Source organism: Dermochelys coriacea, chromosome 8, assembly GCF_009764565.3.
Source record: "Dermochelys coriacea isolate rDerCor1 chromosome 8, rDerCor1.pri.v4, whole genome shotgun sequence".
NCBI lineage: Eukaryota > Metazoa > Chordata > Testudines > Dermochelyidae > Dermochelys > Dermochelys coriacea.
Genome location: NC_050075.1, coordinates 48538537 through 48556752, shown reverse-complemented (window position 1 = coordinate 48556752; position 18216 = coordinate 48538537). Strand labels below are relative to the sequence as shown.

Genomic DNA, 18216 nt, shown 5'->3' with positions numbered 1-18216 from the left:
TCATTTGGTCTAAGCCCTGACCCACCTTTAGCTTGACAGCCCTGGAACCTGCAGTCCTCTGTACGGACCAGGTACGATGATGATGATGGCAATACAAAGTGGCTAGCCAAGGGAAGTGAGCAGGTACTGTAACTGCTGGATTGTGGCTCACCTCTTGCAAGGAAGAGAGAGATAGCTTTGGGACCAGGTCTTCCACTAGCATAGATCAGCGTAGCTCCATGGTCCTTTATGTGAATGAGGTAATGATTTATATGGAAAGCATAAATCTCATGCAAATATGGGATAGACCAGTCTATTGGTATCTGTTTCCATCAGTGATCGTGCTAGATGTGAGAGTGGAGGGCTGGGCATGTGCTAACGGGCCGTGCTGCATTGCATCTCTGCAGTGTCCGCCCATGCTCAGGTTGTGCCTGATGTGGGAGAAGCTGTTCTGATCATTGTGACCTCATGCCCATAGACTATGGCAGACAGGCGTGTTATCTGTGTTGAAACATCACAGCCAGAGGAGTGGGTTCCCTGGGGAGGAAAATCCCTCAATTTTCTATTAGACCCCCCAGGATAATCCTTAATTTTCCCCGTTTCCCCCTCACCTGCAGTTGGCTACTGTAGTTATGGCCAAGTAGGATTTTATGACACCCACTGGTATGTGTATGTTGTTCCCTAAGAGGAGTAATTGATGTAATGACTCCATGATACTTCCAGGGCAGGGGGGTTTGAGCTTGGATATTGATCTCTGGTCTCCTGCATTACACTAATACACCTTACTTAGGAATAGCCAGGCGGAATCAAATCCAAGGTCCATCTAGTGCAGTGGCCTCTCTCTGGCTAGTACTAGATGCTGCACAGGAAGATACAAAAACTCCACAGTCGGTTTGTGTGTGTGTGTGTGTGTGTGTGTGTGTGTGTGAGGGGTGCACCCAATAGAAATCACATAGGGTGGGCCAAGGGCTATACCTAGGATAGTAAACTGACACACAATAGTGGGATGTAATTAAGGAAAAATTAAGCTGGATGTGGAAGATCTACTAGGCCGCTGAATGTCTTACTTTCCCATGGGAAGTGGTGGAAGCCCCTTTGCCCAGTTAGACTGCACAAAGCAGGATGGAAGGATGAATTCTACTGTAGCAGGGTGGTGGGACAGACTAGGTCACTGCATGGCACTTAGATAGCATCTTCCCTTTGGCTGTCGAGGCCTTCTCCATTTCTATTTTCTGTGATTGTATGGTACCTCTATGGGCATTTACAAGGCACCAATTGTTGTGGAGTCTACTACCAGTATGTGGAAGAATATTCACATACAGGTGGATGCATGAGTGTACGGTCCCTGAATTATCCTGTATGTATCAGTGCTGCTACAGTATCTTTGTTCTCCTTTGCCAGTGGCTTTCCATGAAAGGTTCCATCTCTCTCCTGGTTCTTTCTTTGTGCTCTGGTATTCTTATTGGTAGGAGCAGTTAGGGCAGACCCACCAAAGTGGTAGGATCCAGTGACAGCTCCCAGAAGCTGCATTGGTGTTCACAGATAATGTGAGAAAGTGTCTTCAGTCTGGTGCAAGAACTATCCGTGCTGGGCTTGGCTCTGGTATTGTTCTTTATTTATCATTAATATGGCAGTGATGCCTAACGGCCACAATCAGGCTGCACTAGGTGCTGTGCAAACATACAGTGTGTGACCGTCTCTGCCCAAAAGAGCTTGCAGTCAAAATAAGATGCACTAGGTGGATGAGGCAAATAGGTGTGCTGAGTGGGAGGCAGGGTAATAAATGTAACACCATGTGCACAGTCCTTAGCCTGACAACAGTGATCATGGCTTCCCACCTGCCTAGCCATTCTCAAGCTGTTCATGTTGCTCCCAGAAAGGCATGGGTTAGAGAAGAAACAAAGTTTCATGGGATGTCATGTTGTGTGCAAGCAGTGTCAGAATGAGCTCTACCCTGACATCTGGTGGTGAGCTGTGGAAAAGAACTTCAGGGGCTAGTTTGCATGGGCACACTCACCCTGCCTAACATGACGAACTGCCTGCCCAAATGGTCGCTTTGGCTGCTGTGGGATCCCCACTCTCTTTGTTATTGGGGCAGGAATAATAATGGGTTGTTATCCTGGTTATGTGAGTCAAGGACTGTAGAACTCTACTTGGCATTTTATGATGAAGGGACTCGTCCTCAACTAAGCAGCACTTGCTAGGCCAGGGACATGGGTTCCAAAACCCGATGAATTGAGAGAGAGGCTGGGGATAGGTGTGTGTACCTGGTAGTGTGGGCTTCTTTTCAGGGTCCTAAACACTACTTTGACCCTTCCTCTCTACACCATGTAATAACGGATCTAATTTTGACTCCATTAGGAGTCTTGTTACATGCTGCAGAGCTGAAATCACTGATACCTAGGTCTAAGTATTGAACCTACTTTGGCCTAGTGATGCACCAGCACTGGGGCTCCCCTACTACCAGCTGAAGTCACTAAAGAGCTGTAGTTACTAAGAGCTGAGATCACAGAGCTGTGTTAAGGTGCGTGGGCCTGAAGACAAGCTGGTGAGCGGCTAGCAGGGTGGTTGGCGGAGAGGAGTGGACAGCAGGATGGCTAGTGGAGAGGAGTGGCGAGAAGAGTGGAGAGCATGGTGGTTGGCGGAGAGGAACGGAAAGCAGGACGGGTGGCGGAGAGGCACAGCTGACGGTGAAGACTGCAGCAGAATCCTATGGAGAGGCATGGCACTCAGCCGTCGACCCGAGCAGTGGAGCATGTAAGATGCCCCCCATACTCCCCTCCCTTCCACCCAGGCTGGTAGGTAAACTCTGCAGATTAACTTCTGAACTCTGGGGCTGCACTGACCAAGGTCAGAAACTGTGGGTGGGGTGACTGTTCGGTTGCTGGACTTAGGACTCTGAGGGGAAAAGGACACTGCCAAACTTACTTGGGGATGGGTCTTTTGCTCATGGTTTGTGTTATGGAATCCTGTTTGTGGTGTTTCCCCAACATAATGCTGCATTGTTTCCCTCCTTTATTAAAAGGCTTTTCTAACTCGGACTCTGTGCTTGAAAGAGGGGAAGTATTGCCTCTTAGGGGAGCCCAGGGGGGTGGTATGTAATTGACTTAGGTCACTGGGTGGGTGCTCGAGCCGGTTTTGCATTCTGTTATTGAAACGGAACCCCTAGATACTGAGCCCGGTCCTTGTTGCTGCCGACTCTGACGGGCAGAAGGGTTACATGTGTAAGGTACTTATCCACCCCCCACTCCTCGGTCACCATAGCATCTGAGCGCTGCAGAATCTTAATGGATTTATCCCAAAACACTCCTGTATGGTAGGGCCTGGCTATTCTCCCATTGCACAGATGGGGAACTGAGGCCCAGAGACACAGGCCCAAATTTTTAAAGGTAGCTGGGGATTGCTGCATTCAGCAGCGTAATACCTATCTGATTTAGGAACCTAAATCTAATTTTCAAAAGTGCTATAGGCACTTAGGAGTCTAAATCTGAGTGACTGTCAATGGGATTTTGGCTCCATAGTACCTAAATCCCTTTTGAAAATGAGGTTTAGGCTCCTAAATCAGTTAGGTGTGGCACAGCAACACCTAATGACCTTTAAAAATCCAGGTCTAAGTGACTTGTCCAAGGTTACTGAGGGAATAAAGCCCAGGTCTCCTAAATCTCAGGTTACTGCTTTAACCGCTGGGCCAGCTTTCCTCACACCTCCCTTGCTATGATTTAACGTGACTGCTCTAATCACACGCTTGCCCTGTTGCAGATGCTGAATCTGTTTCCTCTCCTCGCCAGCTATTTCATGGATCCTGCCTTCTGCGTTTGGTCTCATTTTCTATGCACATTTTCAGGGAGAACCGGTGGAGTTCCTGGGAATGAAAGGCTGAAGTATCTGGACTTGGACTGTTCCTGACGAGCAGAAAGACTCTCAGAGTAACAGTGCAACAAGGGTAGGCAATGGATTGATCTGGAAGGTAATCCAACAGGGGAAGAGTGCAGTGGGTTTCTTCCTGAACAAAGACCAAGTGTACTGTTTGATTCACATATGGGCTCTTTTTCTTCCCATAAGGAAAAAGCACCGGAGCTGTAACAATAGCTGAGACTGGCAGAGGGAAACAAAAGCCAAGCCAGATGACTTGCCAAAGAAGGAACCCTTAGAGCTTGCAGGCTGATATGCAGATTGGTATGTAGAGAGGAGCAGGAATGTAGATGAAAGAATGTAGCAACTGGCAGAAGCAGAGGAGAGCAGTTTATTCTAGTCTCCCCACAGGAACCATGCCCCCATTTCGGGAGGAGCAGGAGCAGACTGAGAAGAGGCCAGAGACTGTAGAAGATGATGGCCCTGCAAAGAAAAAGATGAAAAACCCAGGTTACGGTGAGTTTCCATAGCAACGCAATACTTTTCCTGGGAATTTCAAAGGAATAGATCAAATGTCTGTTTAACTCTCTAAATTCCAAATCCTCCAGCTCCAGGATTTGCCCACAACCAATTGCAGTGGTCATGTGATCACCAAGAGCTTTGGTGGTGCAATAAGATCACGAATGATGGACGCAGACTGAACAACCCGCCAGACCCTCTTAAGGACCTAGTGGGAATCGCATTTGATCTGCAAGGAGGCTATAGCAGTTTGGGATTTGCCATGGTGGTGATGAATAGCAACATCCAACATGGTAAGCTCTGCCCTGACTTTCAAAGGGCCAATTTTTGAACAAGTTTCTCCTTTCCTTTCCTGTTGTATTTTGGCCTGGACAGATCTGGGCAGCCGATAATGATGATTTTTGCAACATAGGAGGCTGAGGGAAGGCCATATATAGGACAGTTCAAAGGGAGTAAAGCATCCTAATTACAACAGGCTGGGTCAGCTTTGGGCAACCTCCTGAAGATCTGGGGAAGGTGTGAGCTGCTCCAGGTGGCGGGAAGAAGACTAATTGCCCCAGATGTTTTCACATGGCAGTGACCTCTGTCCACATGCGCATAATACAATTAAAGCTGAATTGATTCGGTCTCAGTCCAGGTTAACCCTGGGGAAAGACTAGGCTACCTGGTATGACCTAGGTACAATTGAGAGAGATTTGTGTTTACATGCAGGGTGTGCTACAGTGATGCTAGGGGAAACTATGGGGATTTTAAACCTAACTAATGTCTCTTACATTCAGCAAATGCATAAGCAATCCTCTGTTTTCTGATAGGTGGTTCATACAGAATCATAAAATATAAGGTTGGACGGGAGCTCTTGAGGTCATCAAGTCCAGCTCTGTCCTGAGGCAGGACCACATAAACCTAGACCATCCCTGACTAGTGTTTGTCCAACCTGATTTTAAAAACTTTTCTTTATGTTCTTTGATCTGATTGTTCCTCTATTACTGGTTAGTTTAGACTTACTCGGTCTCAAATATTTGTACATAGAAATAATTATCGTTTAGAATATAGCCATGAATTCAGGAAAAAATCCCAGTCCAAGTATATAATACCAAATAAGCATCAGTACTTTAAACAAGGCAATCTTAAACCCTCCCCCACCCTTAAACATTTATTATATTTCCTCATATTTCTCCTGACAACCACTTGTTCAACTTCTGACCTGTTTGCAAAAATCTGCAGACCATCTATCAAAGTGATACGCGTGCACACGCACACTTGCAAACTTCTGTTCTATGAGCATTAAGTAAATTATTTCTTTAAGATCATATGGCAGATCTATAATTAATTAAACCCTCCAAGATATTAGTGTAAAATAATTTAGCGTTTCTAAAAAGGTAAATGTAATTTGCCGATCTGGTATTTGGAAGAATGCTTTCCCCAAAATCAATTCCTTTAGTTTCTAGAGAATAGGAATGAGAAGCAATCTCATTTTAATTGTATCCCTTTATTGCTAACAAAGGAATGATTTATGCAATTAAATTAACTGGCTAGAAAATTATTCTCAGCTGGGCTGTCCTAATTCTTTGCTTTCTGAATTGCAGGCTTTTACACTTTTCTATGTAGATTAATTTTTCTGATATGCAAACAATGCTCCTTGTGTTCATTTTTAACATTTTCTATTCACATCTTCCCTTTTCTTAGTGCTGATGACATGAGTAATATTTGTGAACTGCTGGGCTCTGATTCATAGGGTTTTTTTATGCAGAAAGATAGGAAAAAATCTTTTCTTTTGAATCTCATTATTGCCAGCACAGAGCAAGGTTTGGAAGTTTTCTTATCTATTGCCAAGAAACAGCAGCGGGAACATGAAGAAATTGCAAAGATGTCAAAGGATGCAAACTTTTAAAGGGAAGCACTTTAGCATTGGAGAGAGAGGTGATTTTTGCAGTTGGGGTTTCTTAGTATTTTCTTCCATGCTCCCTTTGTCCCCCTGGTAAAAGGGAACTGAGGGCAAGCTCCTATCATGTGTTGCATGAAAGCAGTACTGGAGAAAGAGGTTCTGGGAGAGTTTTCCCTGCAACAGCTGGACAGAACTCTATCTTGATTGTTAGGCGGTGGGAGAAGCTAAACTGCATGTTAGCACATCATGATTACAAGGGGGCATAGTCTGGAGGGGCAGGGGTATCCTTTGTATAGGATAGGGATTGGAGCGCTTTGCTCTGTTTTAGAGAAACTGTGAATGTGCTGGGATGCAAGTTCCCCCAGGTCCTCCTGAGCCTTCCTGCCCTGCATCAGCTAGGATGGCTGGGCTAGCCAGTGTCTGGCCCTCTTGGCTCCACCCCAGTTTCCTGGAATTGTCCAAAAGATTTAGGCCTTGTCATTGTGCCTGTGCTTTGGTTATGTTGCACCTAGCTGCTGATTTGAAGTTCATGAGATTGGGAGTTCGTGTGGGCTCAGGGTTTGTGGGGCCTTGAAGATAGAAGGATTAGGCCATGTATTGCCTCTTCTGCTCCTGCTGCCAGGGAGGGGATTGGGCCAGCCTGGGAGTTGGATAGGAGGAGAGGTCGCCAGAGGCCCCTTTCTTTGAGTATGCTTCATCCTGGTAGATGGTAAATTCAGGCTAATGGGAGATGCTGTTGCTCAAGACCTCTCAACATCGGGCCACTGGGCACCCATGTTTGAAAATGCAGGCCTTTAAACTACTGGAGGGGTCTTTCTTCAGAACCCCAGCCCTGCACTTCCCAGCTTCCTCCCTCAACAAAACTAGGTCCCTCCTCAGATCCACTCTCACCCCTGGATCACCCTGTGTTCCCCAGCCTGAAATGGACCAATGGCTTCCTCATCTCTGTCCATCCCCTGGTCTGAATGCACCCAGGGGAGGAACCAAGGGGCAGTGTGCTCTGGGCCCCCCATTTGGGAGGGCCCTTACAATGACAGAGGGGTGGCCAGGCTGAATGTGAGTGAATGGCATTGCAACCTGGCACACGGGGGCACAGCACCACTCAGGCTGGGTACCTGCCATTGATTGCACGGAAAGAGGTATGGGGGGATAACCTGGGGTGATCCATCAAGCTGAGAGCCCGGAGGTAGTAGCAGAGTTGGGGATAAAGCCCCCACTGTCAACAGGGCTGGAAGTCAGGGAGAGGCAGGGCTGGGAGATGGCATTGACCCCACAGGCCTGAGCTCCCTGATCCCCTCCCCTCTTAACAGTTCAGCCTCAACCTCAATGCCTGCCAGCTCCTGATATGAGGGTGGAGTCAGAACTGGAATTGGGTTTTGTGCTGGCTGAGGGAAGATGAAGGTTCCTATTCCAGCTGCCATTGAGATTCCAGACTGGCCTCACCTATCAGTGGCCAGAAATCCTCCCTTGTCTCTGGCACAATCCGCTCCCCCTAATGAGTACCTCCAACAACTAGACACGGGACAGTTCCCAGATGGCTTCTCTCCAGGGCCTAGTTAACTTCCCACACATTCCTCCTGTGTCACTTATTGTGAGAGGCATCACTCATTTTAGTCCCCAAGTTCCTGGTGTTCCACATAAATTTGGTGTCCCCTCCCTTTGATTGTTGGAAATGTATTTACAGCAGAAAAGATTTAAAAACAAGTACAAAACAGCCACGAACTGAGACTACAGAAGGCCATTTAACCTGAAGGAAGGAGTCCTGAAGTTTTCAGTTTTCTGCATGGATATTTTTTTTTTCCATGTCCCTCATTTTAGGTCTTTGTCCTCTATTACATCCCACATCTAGGCCTTGGCAGTGTGAGAAGTATGTACTTATTAGATCATCTGTAATTAGTAATGGGAGCATCTTGGTAGATTCAGACACTAGGTTCAAGTGCTTACCCTAAGCTTATCTGAACTTTCTGACTTTCTTGTGGTTGAAAAATTGGGCTATCAAACTTACCAGCATAGATTTTCTGTAATTTCTATTATTTCTTTCTTCAGGATAGGTCAAGATCCCAGCCAGAACAGCCTGTATCACAGGATTCCAGCAATTCCATTCAGGGCACGAGGTAGCAGCGAGGTAAAGAAAATACTTTTAGACATGCAAAATGCATTGACGTCAGTTCTGTTCAAAATCCAAGCAAAAAGTTCATCTCGGTGCTTAGATCAGAATTTGTATAATTCTGATTTGTATAATTCTGTGTCCTGTAAAGGGTCGTCCCTCAAACTGTGATCTGTGGACAGAGTGCATCTGAGAAGTCTGTACAGTTGCTTCTTTTAAAAGGCTGAACTTGATGAGAGTTTTCAAGCTGGGGATCGTCTGCTAGTTCCAGTCTAGAGCCAAAGCTGGTTTTAAAAAAAAAAAAAATGAAATTTTCACAAAAATTTCTGTCCACCATTTTGACTAGTTTTTTTCCTTCAAAATTAGAAATTTCAATTAAATTTTGTCAGCACGGCACATTTTGGGGAATTTTCAACTGGCTCTATTCAGAACTTTTCGGCTCTGGGGAGCTTTTTGGTAAACAATTTTTTAAAATCAATCAGCTGTTTTCCCCGATGTAGCTGCTTCATTTTTTTTTTTTTTGCATATAGGAGATGTGAATTTTATTGTGATTAAATGTGTACGTGACTTCAAAATTGGAGGGGATGCAAACACAAGAAGCCAGAATCAAGCTGCAAAGTAACCACAGAGATTGGGTTGGTGGGAGAGGGGGATTGGAGGCAATTAAAGGTGCATAGTCCTAAGAAACTTAAACCCCCCCATATAGGTGGCCAGATTCTGATCTGGATCACACCATAGTAAATGTGGGGTTAATACCCTCAAAGCCACCAATGTGAGTTCAGATTGCAGGGAAGGGATGTAAACAGCAAAATACGCAGAAGGAAGGGACCATAACCAAGCACCTGTACCCATCACATCAGATTTTGAGCTTACTTTCCTCTTGTGTCTTTTCTACAACCCTACAATGACCTACCAAGCACCACAGTTGCTCAGAGAAAATGTGGGATCACGGCAGGGAGAAGAGGGGGTTGTAAGTGGCTCACAGTATGAAAATGTTTGAGACCCACTGTTCTAAAGAAAGGCCTGTAATCAGGGCTAATACATGTCATGGCAGTGCTGCATTGGTATCTCAACCCCATGCAGGGGACCCAGTCACAGACTCAGTCACTTTGGGAACATCCTTGCAACAAAGCCCGTTGCCAACTCTGTCCACATATCTATTCAGGGGATACCATCATAGGGCCTAATCACATCAGCCACACTATCAGAGGCTCGTTCACCTGCGCATCTACCAATGTGATATATGCCATCATGTGCCAGCAATGCCCCTCTGCCATGTACATTGGCCAAACTGGACTGTCTCTACGTAAAAGAATGAATGGACACAAATCAGACGTCAAGAATTATAACATTCAAAAACCAGTTGGAGAACACTTCAATCTCTCTGGTCACTCGATTACAGACCTAAGAGTGGCTATCCTTCAACAAAAAAGCTTCAAAAACAGACTCCAACGAGAGACTGCTGAATTGGAATTAATTTGCAAACTGGATACAATTAACTTAGGCTTGAATAGAGACTGGGAATAGATGAGTCATTACACAAAGTAAAACTATTTCCCATGTTATTTCTTCCCCCACCCCACCCCCCACTGTTCCTCAGATATTCTTGTTAACTGCTGGAATTAGCCTACCTTGCTTGTCACTATGAAAGGTTTTCCTCCTTCCCCCCCCCCTGCTGCTGGTGATGGCTTATCTTAAGTGATCACTCTCCTTACAGTGTGTACGATAAACCCATTGTTTCATGTTCTCTGTGTGTGTATATAAATCTCCCCTCTGTTTTTTCCACCAAATGCATCCGATGAAGTGAGCTGTAGCTCACGAAAGCTTATGCTCTAATAAATTTGTTAGTCTCTAAGGTGCCACAAGTACTCCTTTTCTTTTTGGGAACAACAGAACAGGAAAGATCACTTATCAAAAAACCTTCCCTGGGCCCTGCTGGAATGTAGCAGCATTTAAACCCTAAACTGAAATGTTAGAAGCTGAGTTAAGGTCCCAGCTCCCTGCAACCAAGTGTGTTCCCTTAAATAATGTTACCAGCACTGGGGGGAAAAAAGCACCTGCAGACTTACAAAACCCAGGAAATGCAGAGTCACGGTGCTGCTGCCCACACACGCATACCTTAAACGCAAGCAGTGGAAAACCAGGAAAGGCAGATTTTAGGTGACTCTTCCCACACAGCTTTAATCTTGCCCCAGCAAGGATGGCGGCAAGAATGGAGACTATAACAATACTTTACCTCTTCCTGACCAAACCTGCCATTTTCTGTGCCCAACATTCCTGCTCATGCAGTCCGATGGACCCGTATTGTGCTCCGTGCAGCACCATTGCTCCGAGGGCTACTTGCTGCTGGCTGACAGAGGCTAAGGGGGGGTTATGGAACTGTGATCTCCCAAGAAGCAGAGTTAAGTCCTCACCCTGATGTTGCACAGCAATTTCCCAGGCCATCAGCGTATGCATGAAAGTGTTAGAGCATTCACCTCTAATGCGAAACGCCATTCCACCCTAAACTGTGGAGTCATGGCCACGCCCCCATTGATAACAGAAATAACTGAGTGTGAATGACCACCAGCTCCGCTAAAAGAATTAATGCCTCTCCCTGTGGACAGTGCCCCGACTCTACCAGCATTTCATCTCAAGTATGGTAATATTTGGATGAACAGTTGCCTGTTCTGGGGTAATAAACGCTCATCTCCCGCAAACTGGTACTCTAAGGAATGGGAAATGTGCCCCAGGGAGAAGATTGTGGTGAGAAAACAAATGGAAGTTACCTAAGTATCTGGCTCTTCTTTGTTGACTAGCCTGCCTGGCAGTCAAGCTGCCTAATTTCTATTTGACTGCTACATTCTGTAATCTCTCTCCATGCAATCTAGCTGACATAGATACTTTGGAACTCTTTATATACTCATTCCTTCCAGACCTCCGGTATTGCTGAGCTGTCAGTGACATTCATAAAACAAGCAACAAGAGTAATCCTGCATAAAAAAGGGATGCAAACAAGGGAGATAATGGTGGAAGTGATGCTGTTAACAATGTATATATGTGCAGGGTGTTGTCTTACTAAAGGAGATAGTGTTGTAGAACTGAAAATGTTTAGAGGGGTATTAGTGTGACTATGTGGTGGTAATGTGATAATGGGCTAATGCTTTGAGATTGGCATTGAGTTGGGCATAAATTAACTTCTGATTTCTTGTCTATTAGTGTTTCATTTTGAAGAAATGCACTTGAAGAACCTTAACTAATTTTCACAAAGTTTTTTGTGTGGGAATTTCCTAGTATTGGGCTGAGGGCTGGATAGAGTGATTAGCTGCAGAATGGAGCGGTGGGGCAGGTCAGAGATAATAGTGTCTGCTGTATTTAAAAGTTAGGGCTTGTCTACATAGCAACTTACTGTGTGGCAAGCCAGGATGTTTATCTACAGTGTACCAACTTACCACACGGTAACTTCTCTTGTGGACACTGCTGTAGCGCAATGAAAGATCCAGAGTGCAGCTTGGTGTATTGTGCAGTAAATTCACACCCTGTCTTGCTGGCAGTAATTTACTGTGTAGACAAGCCCTTAAAACTCTTTCATCCCTCCATCCAACTGTCCCACCAACACAACTCAGTTTTCTCCTTGCAAACTATAAGGGTTTAAATCTGTATGTATAAAATTTTGATTTTTATCCTTGAAAAGTTTATACTTCTAAAAAGTATACAATTAAAATGTACATGCTTATAATTTTCAAGTAGAAAATTAGATCAGATTGCAGGGGTTGAGTGTTTCTATTTGCGACACAGTATAGCTGGAATTTTATTTTGATTTTAAAAATTGTTTGGTTACTTCCTAAAATTTGAAGAATTTTCAAAATCTCATTTTACTTTTCGCTCTTTTCACTATTGATTTCTTTTTTGCATTTCTAAAGAGAAACTAGGCTTGTTTGACTTTCCTAGTCAGTTTCACTTCCTGCTTCTCATGCAGTAGCCCAAAGCTGTTGGGCTTGGGTTCCAAGCACTACAAAGGAAGGTTTAATTAAAAACTGTTTTCAGTCCACTTTAAAACACAATGATCACATTTCTATTCATATCATGTTTTGCAAACAAAAATCTAGTTTTACACTCCTCTTGAATTTCCATTTCTTGTGACTTTTTCGTTTATATTTCTGTTCATCCTCCCATAAATTAGAGATAATGATTAGCTATTGATACCTTATATGCAACAGAATAAATGTGTAAATCAACATAGATCTATAATCAATATTCAACCTTAAATGATAACTATATATATAGTTTTGTATATCTACACTGTGCAATAGTCCATACAGTTATTTATGTATGATTTTTGCAAGGCTGGATGGGATTAAGCAACATGATCTCCCTTTAGGAGAGAGTGCAACAGATTGGAGACCTTTGAAATATGCACTGTGAATTCTGGATTTTTGGTTAGATGACTCTTTTTTAAGGTTTTTTTCCTCAGTCCTACATGCTGGGAAACTTGTTTGACCTTGGTTCTAAGACCTGTGCTCCTGTTGATATATCTTGAGACTCCCCAGGGATGCATTATATGTGTAAAAATCTTTTGGGCTAAAAGACTACAGGAAAACTGATCAGACTAGTAGTTTTCTATCGATCACAGCCATGGAGTTGCTTGCATTTTACCAAGCAACCCCAGTCAGCCCCAGGTTTGGGTGTGCCTGGTCATCTGATGGTATCTGGAACAAGGGTCTTGGTGGATTCTCTATCACTTGGTAATTTTTAAATCCAGATTGGATGTTTCTTCTAAAAGATCTGCTCTAGGAATTGTTTTGGAGAAGTTCTAGGGCCTGTGCTAGGTCAGGAGTGGAGGATCACAAATAGATTCCAAGGCCAGAAGGGACCATTATCTCCACCAGAACCTGCCCTTGGGGGAACTTCATTCAATAATGGCACTTCACCTCCAATCTAGCCTTTCCAACTGGATAACAGATTGACCACAGACCCTGCCTACCCAAAGCAAAGATCCATGACCCTTGTCTGAAGCTATCTACCACCCAATAATGGATCTAAAAGGAGCATCCATTTTTTACTTTCCCCTTCTCCTGATTTCTCTTGGTCTTTGTGTGTTCGGGGGAATTGACTTATCATTACTGGAACCTTTGTAAGTAACTGAGAGCAATTTGGTTGTGACATCATTAACATTCAATTATCCAAGAAAAGGGCTGAGGGACAAAGCTGGTTTTCCATGTTGCAATTTTTTATGCATATTTAGGTCAAAAAGCTAGAAGGAGTAAACATCATATGTACTGAGAATTAAGTCTCGAACTCTTGAACAGAATCCTAAAATACTAGCTGTGGGGTTCAAAGCTAACATTTAAATAATCCATGAACCACAACAGGTAGCGCTGATTGAAAAAATTAACGTAAGAAACCTAAGACTGACCATACTGGCTCGGACCAATGGTCCATCTAGCCAGGTATCCTGTCTAGATGGACCATTGCCAGATGGCAATGGCCATGCCAGATGACAGTGGCCAATGCCAGATGCTTCAGGGTGAATAAACAGAACAGGGCAATTGAGTGATCCATCCTCTGTCCCAGCATCTGGCAGTCAGAGCCATTGTCTGGAGAATAACTTCAACATTTTGAAGTTGCCTTTTTTCTGAGCTTGGAATGACCCCTTTTTCCAAAACATTTTCCTATTTTTAATTAGAAACTTTAATCAAAACTATTATTGAAAATTTTCAGAAAAAAATTTAATTTTGTGGAACAGAAACAGTCAAAGTCATTAATTTTTTTTTTTAAATAAAGACCATTTTTTAAACAATAGTTTGGAATTTTTTTTAATATTTGCTGAACTCTAACACTAAGTCTCTTGATTTCTTAGGCACTTTGGTTGAGCAAATGGGAAATTCTGCTACAGAGTCCATGAATATGAAAATAAAGTATGGTTGGTAGACAGTTGCTTGAGTTATTTCTGTTGCTATCAAATTCTGTTTGTTGTATCCTGTCTCCAAGTTTTCAGCATGCTGCGGATTTTCTGCATTGGGAAGTCATGATCATGCTGGGGGGAAGTGGGAGACATGAATAGGAGAGGCTGTGGGTACTCAGGAAAGTGCAGGAAGTGGTTTTGATTTTGAGAAGGCAAATGGAGGCTTTGAGTCCTGGACAGAGGATGTGGCACATTCTTCACACTGTTAACTTGTCCTTCTAGCTTGAATGAAATTAATCCTGTGCTCATGAAGCTAAGGGGCTAGTAGCATTTACCATCATCTTGACGTGGTCCAAGCAGATATGGCACAAAAATCCCCTGCCCAGCAGTGCCAACACACATCAGTCCTGAATTCTGGCACCCTATTCTGGGCCCCAAGACAGCTCTGCTACAGGGCTTCCCTCGGGACCTGCTGTAAATCTGTTGGGGCAATGAGATCCAAACCATGATTATTTTAGAAGGGTCTAGTTCAAATCTCTCTGCTGGAATCTGCCATATCCCAGTTTCATCTCAGCACAGTGCTGGCCATTTTATTGATTCTAAATGACTTTAGGACATTTTGAATATGCAAATAATAATAATAATAATTACTCTAACAGGGGAAGCAGCTTGGGATTTCTTCATGGTGGTGTTTTTTTTAAGACTCCTCTGGCCTCTACAGACCCCACTTTTATGCAAATTAAACTTTGCTGGATTGTGTTACTATTGAAAAATAGTTTCAATTAGAAATTCAATTACAGTGTCTTGGGGAGATGGAACTGACAGTTTCTTTGAATTTTGCACATTATAGAATGCTTCGAAGTGCCATAAATCTGCTAATTGATTTCTGTACCTGTAATGTTTGATTAGGTGTATTTTATTGTCTTCTTGGTTTTAATTAACCCCAGGCTTGTCAAAATGCTTCCACAGACAAAGGATATATGATGAACTGAGATAAACTCTATTAACAGAGGCTGACTTTTGTCAGTAATTGCTATCATGCATAAGAGTTATTAGAAATTAGCGCACAGAAAAAAGAAACTGTACTTTTGGTAACAACTTTTATTGGCTGCTATAAATCCGTTGATTGCACCCTACATGCTGGAGATAAGCACATGTGAATGACCAAGGGGTCCTAAGGAAAATCAATCACTCACCAGATGTCTTATAAATATTAAGAGTGACAAAACGAGAAGAATTATGAAGTCTAAGTGCTGAAAATTAAATGGATGCTAATGCTCCTAAACTTGTTCATATTACAGATGCTGAGGAGGCAAGGGCAGTTGTGTACCCAAGGCAGCTTCAACTGTCAGTGAGGCAGAACATGCTAACTCAACTAGATGGCGTGGAGAGATTGCTAATGGAACATTGAGCTTTTCGCTCAGTCGTTGGTTTGGATCCAAACTCGGGTTGTTACTAGGGTTGCCAATTTTGATTGGCAACCGTGGTATTCCTGGAGGTTTCATCATGTGACATAATCTTTAATTAAAGATTAATCTTCAGCTCCTGGAGGCTCCAGGACAATCCTGGAGGATTGACAACCCTTGTTAGAGCCTGAAGGTTGTTCACTGGCTTAGAGGGGAAGTGTTTAACACACTCATGCTGTTAACACAAGTGGCATCTCATTAGTGAAGACAAAGGATTTGAGTGGACAAGGAGAATGAACTTCACTGTCACCCTAGAAGAGGTCCATGTAGCTTGCATTTGAGACATTTGTGAGGGATGTGGGGCTGCTCTGTAATTATTTATGAATAGACTGTTGACCTGGTTATTGAGATGCTTATTGTAGGACTACATTAGTTTAATAGGGGGCTGTAAGGAGAACAAGCAGGAATGGAAGAAAAATAGCTCAAGATGAGCCACTCCTTTACAAACACTTGAGGGTTGGTAAAGGATAATGGCCGGAGCCACTGGCTCTGAGGAGACGGGCTCAGCATCCTGCAGAGCCTAGCAAACTGGTTTGGGCAAAGTCCAGGAACAGACACGAACAAAGATATTCTGGCTGGATTAAAAGAGAGACTCTTTCCAGTGGGGAGGCAGTTGCTGGGGAGCTGTTCAGGGAAACCAGGTTGACACAAGCAGCTGCTGGGGTGTCTGAAGAAGCTAGGGCACTGTGAGGGGATGGTAGGATAGATGTGTGCAAACTGTTTTGAAATCCTTTGATCTCTAAATATTTTCTTTGTTCCTACTGTTTAGGAACAATGTTTTGGTTTAAACAGGCTGTCTGGTCACTCTGATCCTCATCACAGACTCTTGAAGGGAAGAGTCTCAGGGGCCAAATAGACCTGCTGGGTAAGCCTGGTGGGATACTGTCTGTCCCACTCTAGGGAGGTGAAGGCACAAAGCCTGACACCTTAAGGGGTGCACTAGCTCTGCAACTGTGACAATGTTTTGGCAAGGTAATGTGAGGAAAGACTTAGGCTTGTCTATATTATACACTTAATGTGATACCAGGCTCCAGCCTAAGCCCCAGTGTCTACACCATGATTAAACAGCTCCATAGCCTGAGTCAGCTGACCTGGACCAGCTGCAGCTGTGCCGTGGATCTTTTATCACAGTGTAGACATGCCCTAAGGGTTTAACAGAGAGACTAATTATCTCATCAGCTGAGGCTAATTGCTGGACTTTTACCAGCTAGGGAGATAAAAAGGCTGCAGACTAGAGGACAGGGGTGGCTGCCAGAGAGGCTTCTGGGAGGGAACTCCTCCAGCAGCAGATTGCCAAGAAGCCTCCCAGGAAGGTGGACTTCTGGAGCGGGAGAATCAAAGCATGAGTCGGGGAGAAGCCTACTGAAGAGGCAAGGTAGGAAGTAGCAAGGGAATGGGAGAATTTGGTTCGAGCGGCTTCCTACAGAGTCCCTGGACTGGAACCCAGAAGAGTGGGCAGGCCTGAGTTCCTCTACCATCCCCAGCAGAAGGGCCAGTAAGGACTTTGGAGCAAAAGGGTCAGGACCCCACAGGAGGCCTGGGACTATTGACCCTTCAAGTAGTGTCGCTATGGGTGCTCCACTGGAGGTGTGTCTGCATCCCTGTGCTGCTGATGGGAGAACTTTGGTACCAGTGTCCATTGGGCCTGCACATGTGTTGTCTCTTCTCGTGCTGCACCCCGGGGCTAGCCAGCATGCATAGGCTAACCATCCTCAGTTCCTTCTCAACCACCCTGGCTAGAGATGGAGCCTTTAGCTCTCGGTTAGCAGATTGTTAACTCTCCTTTTCAGTTGTTAATCTTTAGTTTTTAGAAACCTTCTTGCTTTCTTCTGAATTTATTTAGCTCTGCCTTAACAACAAGAAAAAACAAGACAGAAAAGACTTTCTTCTTGTGTTGACCCTTGGTGGTGGCGGTTGAGGGGAACCCGCTGGACAAAGGTATGCCTGGCTCTCTGGGCTTCAAGTGTTGCACTTGCAGCAAGGTGATCCTGGTCGCGGACAAGCACTCCCAGTGCCTTTGCTGCCTCAGCGAGGGCCACATCCAATAAAAGTGTTCCCTCTGCCAGCAGCTCCGACTGAGATCCCACAAGGACAGAGCGCTCTGCCGGAAAATCATCTTTATGGCAGCGGCTCTCTGACGGGCCTGAGTCTTCCCCTCAGCCTTTGACTTCAGAGGATCGTGGGTCAAAGAAATGGTGTGTGGACTCCTCTCACAAGTCAAAAAGGAGAGTGGGAAAGTCCCCTCAGCAAGCCCAGGGATAGTTGAACCTCAGAACTTGGCAGCACTGCAGACATTTTGTGTGTTAAGCCACTGCCAGCTAAAACCAAACATCACATAGCTAGGAATAATCTTGAGCCTTTGTGAGACAGTCAGACAGCTGCACACTTACAGTTTGCTAATCAGAATGGAACAGAAAGTTATGGAAGAGTGAGTGAGTAGTGACCTTGAGTTTAGGTGCCTCAACATATTCTGTATTGTATTTCTAGCCAAAACAACTGAAATGTTTTGAGATGAGTAGTTTGT

At 44.4% G+C, this 18216-nt stretch overlaps 1 protein-coding gene across 1 annotated transcript in view; it reads left to right on the top strand.

Annotated features, from left to right (window-relative positions):
- The window catches only part of NUF2 (NUF2 component of NDC80 kinetochore complex), a 59535-nt gene extending 41971 nt beyond the window's left edge, over positions 1 to 17564 (top strand). The window contains exons 14-15 of the mRNA XM_043490850.1: positions 8282 to 8360; positions 15528 to 17564. Of these exons, the coding sequence (XP_043346785.1) occupies positions 8282 to 8353 (72 nt within the window). The 3' untranslated portion in view covers positions 8354 to 8360; positions 15528 to 17564. The remainder of the gene's footprint in view (positions 1 to 8281; positions 8361 to 15527) is intronic.
- Positions 17565 to 18216: the final 652 nt, after the last annotated feature.